The sequence below is a fragment of the Neoarius graeffei genome, chromosome 5, assembly GCF_027579695.1.
Source record: "Neoarius graeffei isolate fNeoGra1 chromosome 5, fNeoGra1.pri, whole genome shotgun sequence".
Taxonomy (NCBI): Eukaryota; Metazoa; Chordata; class Actinopteri; order Siluriformes; family Ariidae; genus Neoarius; species Neoarius graeffei.
The window spans coordinates 103931368-103944012 of record NC_083573.1 but is presented as its reverse complement, the minus strand read 5'-3'; the positions used below and the strand labels follow the sequence as shown (position 1 = coordinate 103944012).

Here is a 12645-nt window from a genome sequence, read left to right as displayed (position 1 = left end):
ACTTTTCGTGAAATAAAAATATATTAATATAATAACGTGCAGTGCATGTAATATTACACGCTTACTAACTAAAACAATTAAGAACTCGCACTTACACACGGGCAAGGCTTCACAGCGTCGCTTGGGAAGAATCCAACCTCTCTCGTCGACAAGACTTTGCCCTGCAACCATGACATCAGCATAATTACGTTAAGTTCAGCTGACTGACTTGTTTTCGAAAATTCTGCAAATGTTTGCACGCAGCGCTGTTTGTCTAGAGTGAGAAAACAGGTGACGCAGAACATTCCTTCACTTAACAACTCTTTTTTTTTTTTTAAGGTGATAAAGTCATTAAGTAGTAGTGAGAAGAGACTAATAACATGTTAGAACAATGTTTCCTGCTATCTCCTGCTATTCCGTTTAAATTTTGAAATGATGAGTAGAATCCAGCTCGCGTTATGTGAAAGACTAATTGATACTTTTTTGTTTTGAACAAACAAAACAGTAAAGTATTTCTTTAAAGCGCCTAGGCAACGGTTTTAATTTTATGCACATTTGAAACTTTATATGTTAAAAAACCCTCTGTAATTTTCTTCTGGTCCCAAGAAGTATCGCTAATAAGTAATAATTAAAATAAGTTAGCGCGGATCGTGGCGAATTTCTGTTCGGCTATTTTCGTGACCACTCGGCGCGTGACGTCATTTAAGACAAACAAACCGCTTGAGTTGAGTCCGCTTCCGTTTACTTACATTGCCGTTCGGCTTGAGTGCAGACATGCGTTCAGGAATTTCCAAAGAAAAACCCCCATGCCTTATTGTTGTGCAGTGAACTGTAACAACGGGACCGGTTCAGGAAGAAGTTTTTACCTTTTACCGAGAGAGGAGAAGAGGCAGAGAGAGTGGATTGGCTTTTTCCGAAAGAGGAGACGAGGCGGAGCGTGAGGGTTGGCTTTTTCCAAAAGAGAAGATGAGGTGGAGCAAGAGGGTTGGCTTTTTCCGAAAAAGGAGAAGAGGCTGAGTGAGTGGGTTGGCTTTTTCCGAAAGAGGAGAAGAGGCAGAGCGATAGGGTTGGCTTTTTCCGAAAAAGGAGAAGAGGCGGAGCGAATGGGTTGGCTTTTTCCGAAAAAGGAGAAGAGGCAGAGCGAGAGAGTTGGCTTTTTCCGAAAAAGGAGAAGAGGCGGAGCGAATGGGTTGGCTTTTTCCGAAAAAGGAGAAGAGGCAGAGCGAGAGAGTTGGCTTTTTCCGAAAAAGGAGAAGAGGCGGAGTGAGTGGGTTGACTTTTTCCAAAAGAGGAGATGAGGCGGAGAGAGTGGATTGTGTGTGTGAAGCCAGTGGGTTGATTTTTTCCGGAAGAGGAGACGAGGCGGAGAGGGTGGATTGTGCGTGTGAAGCCAGTGGGTTGGCTTTTTCCAAAAGAGGAGACAAGACGGAGAGAGTGGATTGTGCGTGCGAAGCCAGAGGGTTGTTTTTTTCCGGAAGAGGAGACGAGGCGGAGAGAGTGGATTGTGTGTGTGAAGCCAGAGGGTTGGCTTTTTCCAAAAGAGGAGACGAGGCGGAGAGAGTGGATTGTGCGTGCGAAGCCAGAGGGTTGTTTTTTTCCGGAAGAGGAGACGAGGCGGAGAGAGTGGATTGTGTGTGTGAAGCCAGTGGGTTGGCTTTTTCCAAAAGAGGAGACGAGGCGGAGAGAGTGGATTGTGCGTGCGAAGCCAGAGGGTTGTTTTTTTCTGGAAGAGGAGACGAGGCGGAGAGAGTGGATTGTGCACATGAAGCCAGAGGGTTGGCTTTTTCTGGAAGAGGAGACAAGGCAGACAGAGTGGATTGTGAGCCTGAAACAAAATCAAGCAGTCAAAGAAGAAACGGAGCAGCAACACTCAAGCAAAAAGGAGAAGATTGGAAGTAAAGATTTTTACTTTTGCTTGTAATTGACAAGTCAAGAATCCTGAGGGATCCTGTACAATCATTGTGGAAATGAGACAAAGGGATATTTCCTCACTTAGAGTCGGCTATAAATAGTATAATGCCGCGGATGGCAGGCTAATGTGGCCTACCAGCGCACTGTCCAGTAATCGTTCCCTATATCCACTATGGAGGGCAGTTTAATTATTCTTCAAAAGGGCTCTTATTTAGTATTACGACGAAAGTAGGAATTTATCATAACTACCAGGATAAATCGTTTGGGCGCGAGTCTTGTTGAGGTCCGGGGTCACCGCGATCAGAGTCGGCCAAGTCGCTGTCCGATTCCGAGGCCGCACGGTCAAACCAGTGAGCCACATTCACCGATTGCTTCGCAACAGCCATAGGTTCATACATATATGGTTTCACCTCTCGATATTCAATTTGGAGAGTTCCTACTTCAAAATCTCTATCGCTTTCAGACATTTTACACAACCTCTCACGACCAAAGTCCGTACACGTGTGCTTGGTTCACAAGTAAACACAGAACTGTTCCCGGTCTGTTTGCCTTAAATGACGTCACGACGACGGGCCCCTGGCGGTGAAAGTGCGCATAAGTGAGATGTAAACAAACCTTCGGAAATTGGGCAAAACAGTATATTTTAACCATTTTATTCAATTTTAGGGTGCAAATTAGACACTAGGAAAATTGAATTCGCCTTTTGGTTCATTCTTCTAGACAATAAAGTCGATATTCTACGTTTGACCTCCGACCATTGCCTATAACCTTTAAGGAATAGTCAACTGAGAATTTGGCAGGTAAACATCCTCAAAAGTTCAGAATATAGAGGGACAAAAGGGCCTTGTTCCTGGAAAGAACAAAGACTTGACAATCAAAATGGAGATCCGCCTACTTTCCAGAAAGTTGGCTTGGCTCATACACATCAAACAAAATGGGTTCATAAATTGCTCCAAAATGTGTTATTTCCAGAAAGATCTATAATAACAAGTGAATACAGTTAACATTGATGCTAACAATGATATGGCCAATGTCATCCATTACTGTAGGCCCTTGAATCTTTATTCAGACAGTCCTTCCGGGAGAGGCTAAAAGCTTGTGGTGGTCCAGACGGCCCTCTTCTTCAGACTAACTCGATTTGTTAAGCAATGCTTAAGTGGCCATGATACATTTATCATACTGATGTTTTATCTCTTTTCTCTGATGGGGCTTTTCTGCTGGCTCTATAGCTGAGATAAGCATGTGAAGAAGGTTAAAACTGTTAGCCCACACAGGGTAAAATTAGGTTAAAGCTACTGATCACATTTCTCTGCTTCCACCAAGGAATTGTAGAATTGTGTTTCCAGGGTCATCAGTGTTATCATGGTTTACAGAACTATTAGGGTTATCATGGACACTATGATAGCAAGGTTATCAGGACTCTGCCATTATCAAGGGTACAAGGAATGACAGTATAACAGGAATATCATGCTTGCCTGAGTGTAAGACATTATAAATCAGAGTAGAAATACCTGGTATCCAAGGACTACACCTTCTAATCTTATAAATTGTATCAAAGATACCAGCATTACCAGGACTATCAAATCAACATTATCAGACATATCATGGCTCACCATGTTATCCAGGGTGCCTCAATGGTTAAGACTCTGGGTTACTCATCAGAAGGGGGGGGTTCAAGCCCTGGCACTATCAAACTGCCACTGTTAGGCCCTTGAGCAAGACCCATAACCCTCTTTGCTCTGGGGCACTGTATGATGGCTGACTCTGACCCCAAATTCCTAACAAGGTGGGACACACTAAGAAATTAATTTCACTGTGCTGTAATGTATGTGACAAATAAAGGCTTCATCTAAAGGTAGGAAAAGCAGCTTTGGGACCAAAAGATCACCAGTTCAATTCCCTGGACCAGCAGCAATGGCTGAAGTGCCCTTGAGTAAGGCACCTAACCCCCAACTGCTCCCCTACAAATTTTACCAAAGGTTACCAGGACTTGCCAATGGTATCAAGGCTACCAAAGCTATGAAAATTACCCAAGCTTATCACGACTTGCCAATGGTATCAAGGCTACCAAAGCTATGAGAATTACCAAAGCTTACCACAACTTGCCAATGGTATCAAGGTTACTAAAGCTATGAAAGTTATCAAAGGTTACCACAACTTGCCAATGGCATCTAGTTTACCAGAGCGATGAGAGGTACCAAAGCTTAACAAGCAATCAGAGTTACAAAGTAATATAAATAGCACAGTTGCCCATTTTTTAGGGGTACAGAGATTCGATATTGTAAGAAATTACAGGATGTCACATTCACCAGGAATACAAGGTTTTGCCATAACCAGCATGGGGTTCCAGGGAACCAGGCTACTATGCCTAATAATTTTAGCAATATTATCAGTGTAAACTGAAACTTCCCAGGAACTTCATGACTGCCAGTTTTCTCAATTTAAGCAGAACTCCTTAAGCTATCAGGCACTAATACCAAGGCAAACAGGATACCAGGGATGACACCAGATAGTGTATCATACCTATGCTCTTAGAAATAAAGGTATAACACTGTGCCGTTGCTTCTCACTGGAGCGGTTACCCTTAAAAAGACATCCTTTACTAATAGCATGCATCCATCATTTTGAAAAGGTTAATGAACTTTTTAAGCTGATTTAAGGTACAGAGTAGTCCATCCATCCATTATCCATAACCGCTTATTCTGTGCAGGGTCATGGGCAAGCTGGAGCCTATCCTAGCTGACTATGGGCGAGAGGCGGGGTACACCCTGAACAAGTCGCCAGATCATCACAGGGCTGACACATAGAGACAAACAACCATTCACACTCACATCTATGGTCAATTTAGAGCCACCAATTAGCCTAACCTGCATGTCTTTGGATTGTGGGGGAAACTGGAGCAAACCCACACAGGAACAGGGAGAACATGAAAACACACAGAAAGGCCCCCATCAGCTACTAGGCTTGAACCCAGAACCTTCTTGCTATGAGGCGACAGTGCTAACCACAACACCACCGTGCCACCAGTACAAAGTAGTTTTAGGTCTAATTATGTACTTTTTATTCAGACCAAAATTCCATAAATGCACTCCTTAATGCCCAGATCAGATGGCAGGCTGCAACTAGTTTTCAACTACTTGCGTCTACCTGTGATAACAAAATCGCAGGTAGACGCAAGACTGGTCTTGCGTTGATGCATGACGACGCAGATAATGGCAGTGTTGTAGAGGGTCTTTAGTAGAGGCAGATTGACGCAAGTGGATCACGATCTGTTCACAGGTTGACGCATGTAGAGGCAGGTGGTCGGTGCAACGCTTGAGCGATCAATTGCAGGTTGAAGCGGGTAGTGGCAGCTAGACGCAGGCTGACGCAGGGGAAGGCAAGTCTTTAGAGATGGCTGCGATGCATCACAGATAGACGCAGACTGCACCTGCAAATAGTTTACAACAACCTGCGAGCAATCTTATGGCCTTATATTTTTTCAAGGTTTTCTGTGCACTGCATCAACCTGCATCTGCTTCCGACTGGTTGATTCAACTTAAAAACTCTGCGTCTTGCAATACGTCTGACCACAACAAAGGATTTGACGCAAAACGCCTGCGTCCACCTGCGATCAGTTGGTCGCAGCATGCGTCTTTCTGCCATCTGACCTGGGTATACAGTACCACCTCAGTGACATAACAAAAGTTAAGTACCTTTTTTTTGAGTGGATCAGGATTATTAAAGCTACAATGTCCTTCAGACTTGCAAGTGCCGGCAGGATAAAAAAAGATAAGTCATCTTTAGTTTATTCGATGACGACTGAGCTTGTTGCTCATTAGAGGCCATGCCTAAATTGTGAGCAAATTGGACAAGATGGTCAAAATCTCAGGGACAGACACTTTGCCAACTGCCATTGCTTTGCACAGCATGTGTATAAATAGAGGAAACACATCCTGCCAAATATCAAGATTCATCCTGGGGCAACAACACCGCTCAAAGTGAAGAGGGGGAGATACGGTACTTTTAGACGTTCATGCTGGACAAGGATGTCAAAGATGGTGGAGTCTAAGTGGATGGATGGATGGACTGAAGTGAGCTGAACTGTCCTGTAACATTGTAGAAATTTCTGGAGGTATTAAAGATACCTTATAGGCAAATCACAGCTTTGGGTCATCCAATAACGCTGCACTGTTAAGCATGTCTTCAGTCTTTATTAGTGTACTACAGAACCTGCGATACAAGCGCTTTTTATAGCTCATAATACAGTTTTATTGACACCAAATATAAATGAATAGCTTCTGTGTGCTGCTGTTTAATTGCTCTGGTTTGGCGTTTCTACTGTTTATTAGCCAGTTTCTATTTTATTTCCCATTTACGCACCCTGTTGTGACTACAGAGATGGTGATATCGTCTACTCAGGAAGGTTTTCACCCGGATTAGAAATGAACAATCGTGTCAATTAGTGGGAAACCGCCTGCACTTTGCCTTTCCATTGAATTGAATCCTGCCTCAACCTGTTGTCTGGGTGTTTTTGTGAAAACGAATGAGCTGTTTGATTCCTTTACCATCATCGTCGTGCCACGCGAACAGAACCAGGGCATTGTTTTAAATACTTTATCAGGGATTAAACTCTATAATCAACACGTGTCAAGGTGTGTGTGTGTTTGTGCGTGCATACCATCATTGTTTTTGTGTCCTTCGGTACGGTATGACGACGTGATAAAAACACTCAGGCATTTGTGTGTGCGTGCGTGCTTGTGTATACAGTCAGTAGGCGGTATGCTGGCGTGTGTACTATCTCCGAGAGCCAGAGAGACAAACAGCTTGCATCAACAGCACCGGGTGTTGACAGAGGGAGTCATCTGATGACGTTACACAGTCTGTCACACTCAAAACCACACACAGACACTGATAAAACTCTCTCATTAGTATTTCAGCCATTAGCAGGCAACCAGCACGCAGTCCATGGAAATGATGCCAGGATAAAAGGTGCCAGTGTCCAAAATACAGAACCTAATATTATAATTTTCCCATTTCTTTTGGATCAAGACAAGCTGATTGGAGTTGAGGTAAATGAGAAGTGAAGGGATGTAGTGACTATAAATAAGACTCGGTGATGGCGTTATCCCCCTCCCACCCCCGTTTTTTTCTTTTTTTCGGTTCCTGATTTGCTGCTAGTTGCAGGTCCTGAACTCGCCGCGTGAGAGCCATCATGCTGCGACAGGTTTTTATTTGATTTACCAAAAATAGCATAACACCAGTGTTGTTTGCATTAATTAGGAGCAATCGACTGGGAAGAGCAAACAGTTTTCAATTCATTTCGACACTATATTATACCCTGAGAGACGATGCCATTGTTCCACTCCAGGGCTCATTTTACAATCAATTTTGCTGCGACTTTTTTTCTTGTTTTCATGGCAGTATATTGTTCAGTGTTTATAAGTAATTCTTCCATCCAATACTGGTCTTTCATCCTGTTTATTGAGCAGCGCACACTTTGTGTTTATCATCATCTCAATTTCGTGAAGCGCACTACTGTGTTACTCGCTGCACCATTTCCAGGGACAGAAACACTGCAAAAAGTAAAATCTAACCAAGATTAAATATCTTTAAATCAAGACAAAATTGCTTGTTATTTGTCTGCCAAGATAATTCTCCTTTCCAGGTAGGTTTTGGCCGAATCCCATTTCACCCCTTGGACCAACCCCTTGGCCCTTCCCCTCCATTTTGCGCGTTCACGTGAAGGGGTAGGGGTATCCCAATCCCAGTTAACGCGGAGGGGTAGGGGAAGGGGTAGGGCTTCTGTACCCCTCCAAACGGAGATTTTCCTGGAGCAGACTCCGAACGAAGGGGTTTGAGTGATTTCCCACAATGCCATGCGGATTTCAGCGAGATTTCATGCGGATTTCAGAAAGATGGCGGTTCCCGCGGCGAAAGATTGTCATAAATGTATTTTCTCCATTATTTACGTGTTTTAAGTTGTTATCCAGAGGAAACACGCTGCTTGATTCGCTTTCGAGCTGAGAATGAGCAGCGATTTCTGAAATCCAAGCTGCTGCTAAAAAGCTTTGGGAGTGAGTATTGTTTTCGGTTGCTTTACTGCGTACGTTTTGTTCTGTTATTCTCGCTTTTATTGTTTACATGAGTGTTCTGACACCTCATTCTGTCGGATGTGGTGCACGAAGCGCCAAAGATATCCCATTCAGTGGTGTTAGTTAACAAATCACACCCTGCCAGCAGAGATTTCTGGCTCTGACTGTAGCGGCTGGTCGCAGCCAATGACGCATTTGGTTGCGTTTTGCTAACGTAAACGCTGACGGAGGTACGCGATGACGTATGCGATCGTTGAAGGGCTATCCCAATACGTAAGGGTTGAATTTCAAGCCCTATCCCTTGTAGCTCAGTTTCAAGGGGAAGGGCCAAGGGGAAGGGGAAGGGGGAGGGGTAGGGGTAGAAATTAGAATTGGGATTGGGCCTTTGTGTAAGAGTATTTCACTTAGTCTGGCTAACGCGACTTCAAAGCTCTCTGAGCTATTGGTCTGGCCAAGATATTAAGCCCAACCGTTTCCCAGAGCCCGTGGTTGACCCGCCTCCCTGAAATGCCTGTTTGCTACTGGTCGAAGCCAGAAAAGGCTGTGACGAAGCTTAAACCAATCACATCACTCTTTCGTCTGATGTATGTGACGCGACGGGGCTAACTGGTAGATTAAACTCTTACCGAAGCCGGTCGGGAGCAAGGCGAAAACGTCCTTCCTTTCAATAAATACCTCCAGGGCTGCTCTTTGCTCCGTTTTCAATGAGAACTTCCTGTTGAATGCTTTCAATACAGCATTCGTGAATGAAGCGCTTCCGGAATAGATTCTGTAAACAATCTATGGCTTCCGGTCGCAGTTCTACTACGTCAGTGCCTTGAACACGCCTCTACCCAGGGCCGTTGGAGATGCTCAAAGTTGATTGGCTCCCGATTTTTCGGGAGCTTGGAAGAGCTGTAGATAGCTTGCCTTGCCAGACTAAGTTCGCAACAGGCCCTCGTGTTGCGTCACGCTTAGGATGGGCGGGCCCAGGCTAATTTCACTTACTTTAAGCATTTTTTTCCCTCAATTATCTTAATAAGGTATTATAACTTGTTATTGAGATTTTATTACTGGTTATGAGTAAGTTCTGTCTTAAAATGAGAATTACCATAATTTCATCGGTGTTATATTAACCATGACAAGTTTGTCAAAGTCAGAATTTCTTATTTCAAGCATCTTATCCTTTCTTTTAATCTCTTAACACAAAACGGATAACTAAATTAAATGAATTGTTGTATTGTCAATCTGGCAACAAAAATAGGCGACAAAATGGATTGGTTTGTTGTTTTGATTGTGATTTATTTGGCGGTCTCAGTTGGTATAAACACTTACTTAAACAGAGCACACCAATACGCCCAGATGAAATAGTCAAACTGTTGGTTGGGGGACAAAGTATCTAGCATGTTAAAATGAGTAGTACAAATCTACTTGTTTTTAGTATAAATACACTAGTTTTAAGACATCTGTGGGGTTTCTCATCTCATTCATCTCATTATCTCTAGCCGCTTTATCCTGTTCTACAGGGTCGCAGGCAAGCTGGAGCCTATCCCAGCTGACTACGGGCGAAAGGCGGGGTACACCCTGGACAAGTCGCCAGGTCATCACAGGGCTGACACATAGACACAGACAACCATTCACACTCACATTCACACCTACGCTCAATTTAGAGTCACCAGTTAACCTAACCTGCATGTCTTTGGACTGTGGGGGAAACCGGAGCACCCGGAGGAAACCCACGCGGACACGGGGAGAACATGCAAACTCCGCACAGAAAGGCCCTCGCCGGCCACGGGGCTCGAACCCGGACCTTCTTGCTGTGAGGCGACAGCGCTAACCACTACACCACCGTGCCGCCATCTGTTGGGTTTCTAAAGCTAGATATATTTACTTGTTTTTAAAAATCTTGCCAAGTCAAATTTTCTTGTTCTGTTGGCAAATAATTTTGCTTATTTTAAGTAAAATATTCCTCATTTTATTACTTTTTTTTCTTGTTTTTGTAAGCCGGAATATTTTACTTAAAGGATATGGGACATGAAACATAAAAGCACGCTATATCAGTTTCTTTCCATTAAAAATATGAATTAATTGCATCAACAAATACAAAATCATCTATTAAATTCAGCAAAATCGTTATATTCGTGATGATTATATGGCATTTCTGCTCGACTTCCGATATGCATTTTTTGCAACCGGAAGAGCCGCTGTCACGTGATCATACGTCACAAAAACTTTCGGGCACAGCACAAGCGGGTAGATGAATGGAGAAGTGGATGACAAGAAAATTGTTTTTATAGTCTTTAAAGTACATTGGACATCATGGTGTATTGTGCTGCTTATGGTTGCAATAATTCCAATGGGAAATGCCCTGGAGTAAGTTTTTTTGCATTCCCTAAGGACCCGAAGCTGAGGAAAGTGTGGGCTCACCTGCGCATGCGCAGTAGGCTTCGCGCATGCGCAGTAGGCTTGGGAGGACAACTTTACAGAACACCTGTTGAAAAAACTTTGCACCTACTGTTTCCCACAAACTGTGTTCGGACCATTTCACTGAGGATTCTTTCAACATTAATACTCAGGTACTGAGCGATATTAATTCATGAAACATGAAACAGGAAGTATAAGGATGAGAAAAAAAAAAAACAGTTTAAATCGGGAAGCTGCGCACATTTGCGCCAGGCTGCACAAATGTGCGCAGCTTCCCGATTTAAACTGTTTTTTTCTCATCCTTATACTTCATGTTTCATGAATTAATATCGCTATTTTTTTTTTAAAAATCGGATCTGCGCGATTCAGCCGTGAAAAAGGCGGCATCCGCCGAAAGGCGCGCTGTTTGCATCCCTGCACGGAGGCCAGGGGACAGGGCAGGAATATTTTTGTTGATATGAGTGATCCGGTGCGATTTCGCGACCCCCCTGTTGAAGACCTCTGCACTAAGCGACTGAAAGCCGAGGTAAGGATTAGTATTATAATTTTGGGTGTATCAATTATTGATTATCATAATTCTGACTCGTTTCGCCATTTTGAATGTTTTCATCTCGGACTCTGGAAGCATTGTATCTCAATCAATCTTGAAAAATATCAGCAAAAAAAAAAAACTAGCTTGCAACGGACTTTAGCTAGATCTATGATGAACTTTCAATGTATGATACAAAAATAATACTTCTTTCAACAGATCATTAGCCTTTGAGCAGAATTGTTTTTAACTTACCAGGAAGTGTTATCGAGCCGACCGCTTTCAGTTTCATGGGGATTGAATGAACTCTCACTCTCAGAATCATCTGACCCGTCAGAGTAAAGACAAGATCCATGTTCATGTGAATTTCCAGCTATCGGTTCGAATTGATAGGGTCTAACTTCACATCTCTGTGAAACATCGGGAATGTCACTGTCGATGGTGTCCATTTCGGTAACCTGTTTACATTAGATTCCCAAGCGCTGGCTCCTTGGAAAGTTTTTGTGACGTCACGGGTCACGTGACCACCTAGCTCATTAACGAATCCTTGTTTTACGCTGATGTATAAAAAAACTTGAATAATGTGATGATTTTCACATTTTTGACGCCCTGCAGTGATTTAGATGGCATTTCTTATGTCCTTTATACATAATTATACCCAGAAAAAAATCCATGTCCCATGTCCTTTAAAATAAGCAAAATTATCTGCCAACAGAACAAGAAAATTTGACTTGGCAAGATTTTTAAAAACAAGTAAATATATCTAGCTTTACTGCTAAGACTTTGTCATGAATTTAAGTGAAATACCCTTAAAATGAAATAAATAAAAATGACTTGAATGTCTAAGGCCCACTTTACACGGGGACGGTCTGAAACAAAAATGCAAAAGTCCGTTTTCGTTCTCACTTTTTTCCGCGTCTACACGACCGTTTTCAAGGAGGAAACCTGCGTCTATACGGTGACGCATAAATGTGTGGAATTCAATTGGATGTGCATGCCAGGCGGCTCGGTGGTGCTGTGAAAGACCTCCGCTATGTCTGCACGCATGCGCAACGTCTTCCGTCTTGTCTGATCTGCACATCTGCGCTGCGAAAACTTTGACTACTCTGGCTATGGTAAGTAAGAAAGTAAGTAAAAAAGTAAGAGCATACTATACCCGCCTCTGTTCATTAACGGTATATGTGCAGATTCGGTATAGATGTTCGAAGGACTCCTGGACGTTTATTAAAGCTGCCAGAGCAGCTTGAAGGTCCGTTGGATCGATGTAATCAGACATGCTCTTACTTTTTTACTTACTTTCTTACTTCCCGGGCTGGCATGTACAGTATATGACATATGTATGACGTAAACGCGTACCCGACGTGAGCAGATCCGAGCAGAGTTTGGCGTATTGGGTAGTTTAGACGGATATGCAACGGGGGCTGTTTTTAACTTATCCACTCTGGAAGGCGTTTTCAATTTTTTCCGTTTTTCAGCCTCGGAAACGCCGTCCCCGTGTAGACGAAAGGCACTTCCGATAAAATATTTAGTCGTTTTTACCCGACAGCGTCCTCGTGTAAACGGGCCCTAAATGTAAGAAGTACGATCTTGTTATAAGAACTATTTTGATTATTTTGAGTTAATCAGATCTCGCATAATAAGTTCCCCAATATTATTTTGGAATTATTTCATCTAAAAACAGGTTAGATTTTTCATCCTACTTTAAGAAATCTTACCAAGTCAAATTTGACTAGTTCCATTGGCAGATTT

General features: G+C 43.0%; 1 protein-coding gene across 2 annotated transcripts in view; it reads right to left on the bottom strand.

Moving 5' to 3' along the window:
* Positions 1-12645, bottom strand: part of LOC132887210 (guanine nucleotide exchange factor VAV3) — a 261559-nt gene that overhangs the window by 25191 nt on the left and 223723 nt on the right. For both annotated transcript variants that reach the window (XM_060922681.1, XM_060922680.1), the window contains exon 21: positions 96-161. In XM_060922681.1, the coding sequence (XP_060778664.1) occupies positions 96-161 (66 nt within the window). The remainder of the gene's footprint in view (positions 1-95; positions 162-12645) is intronic.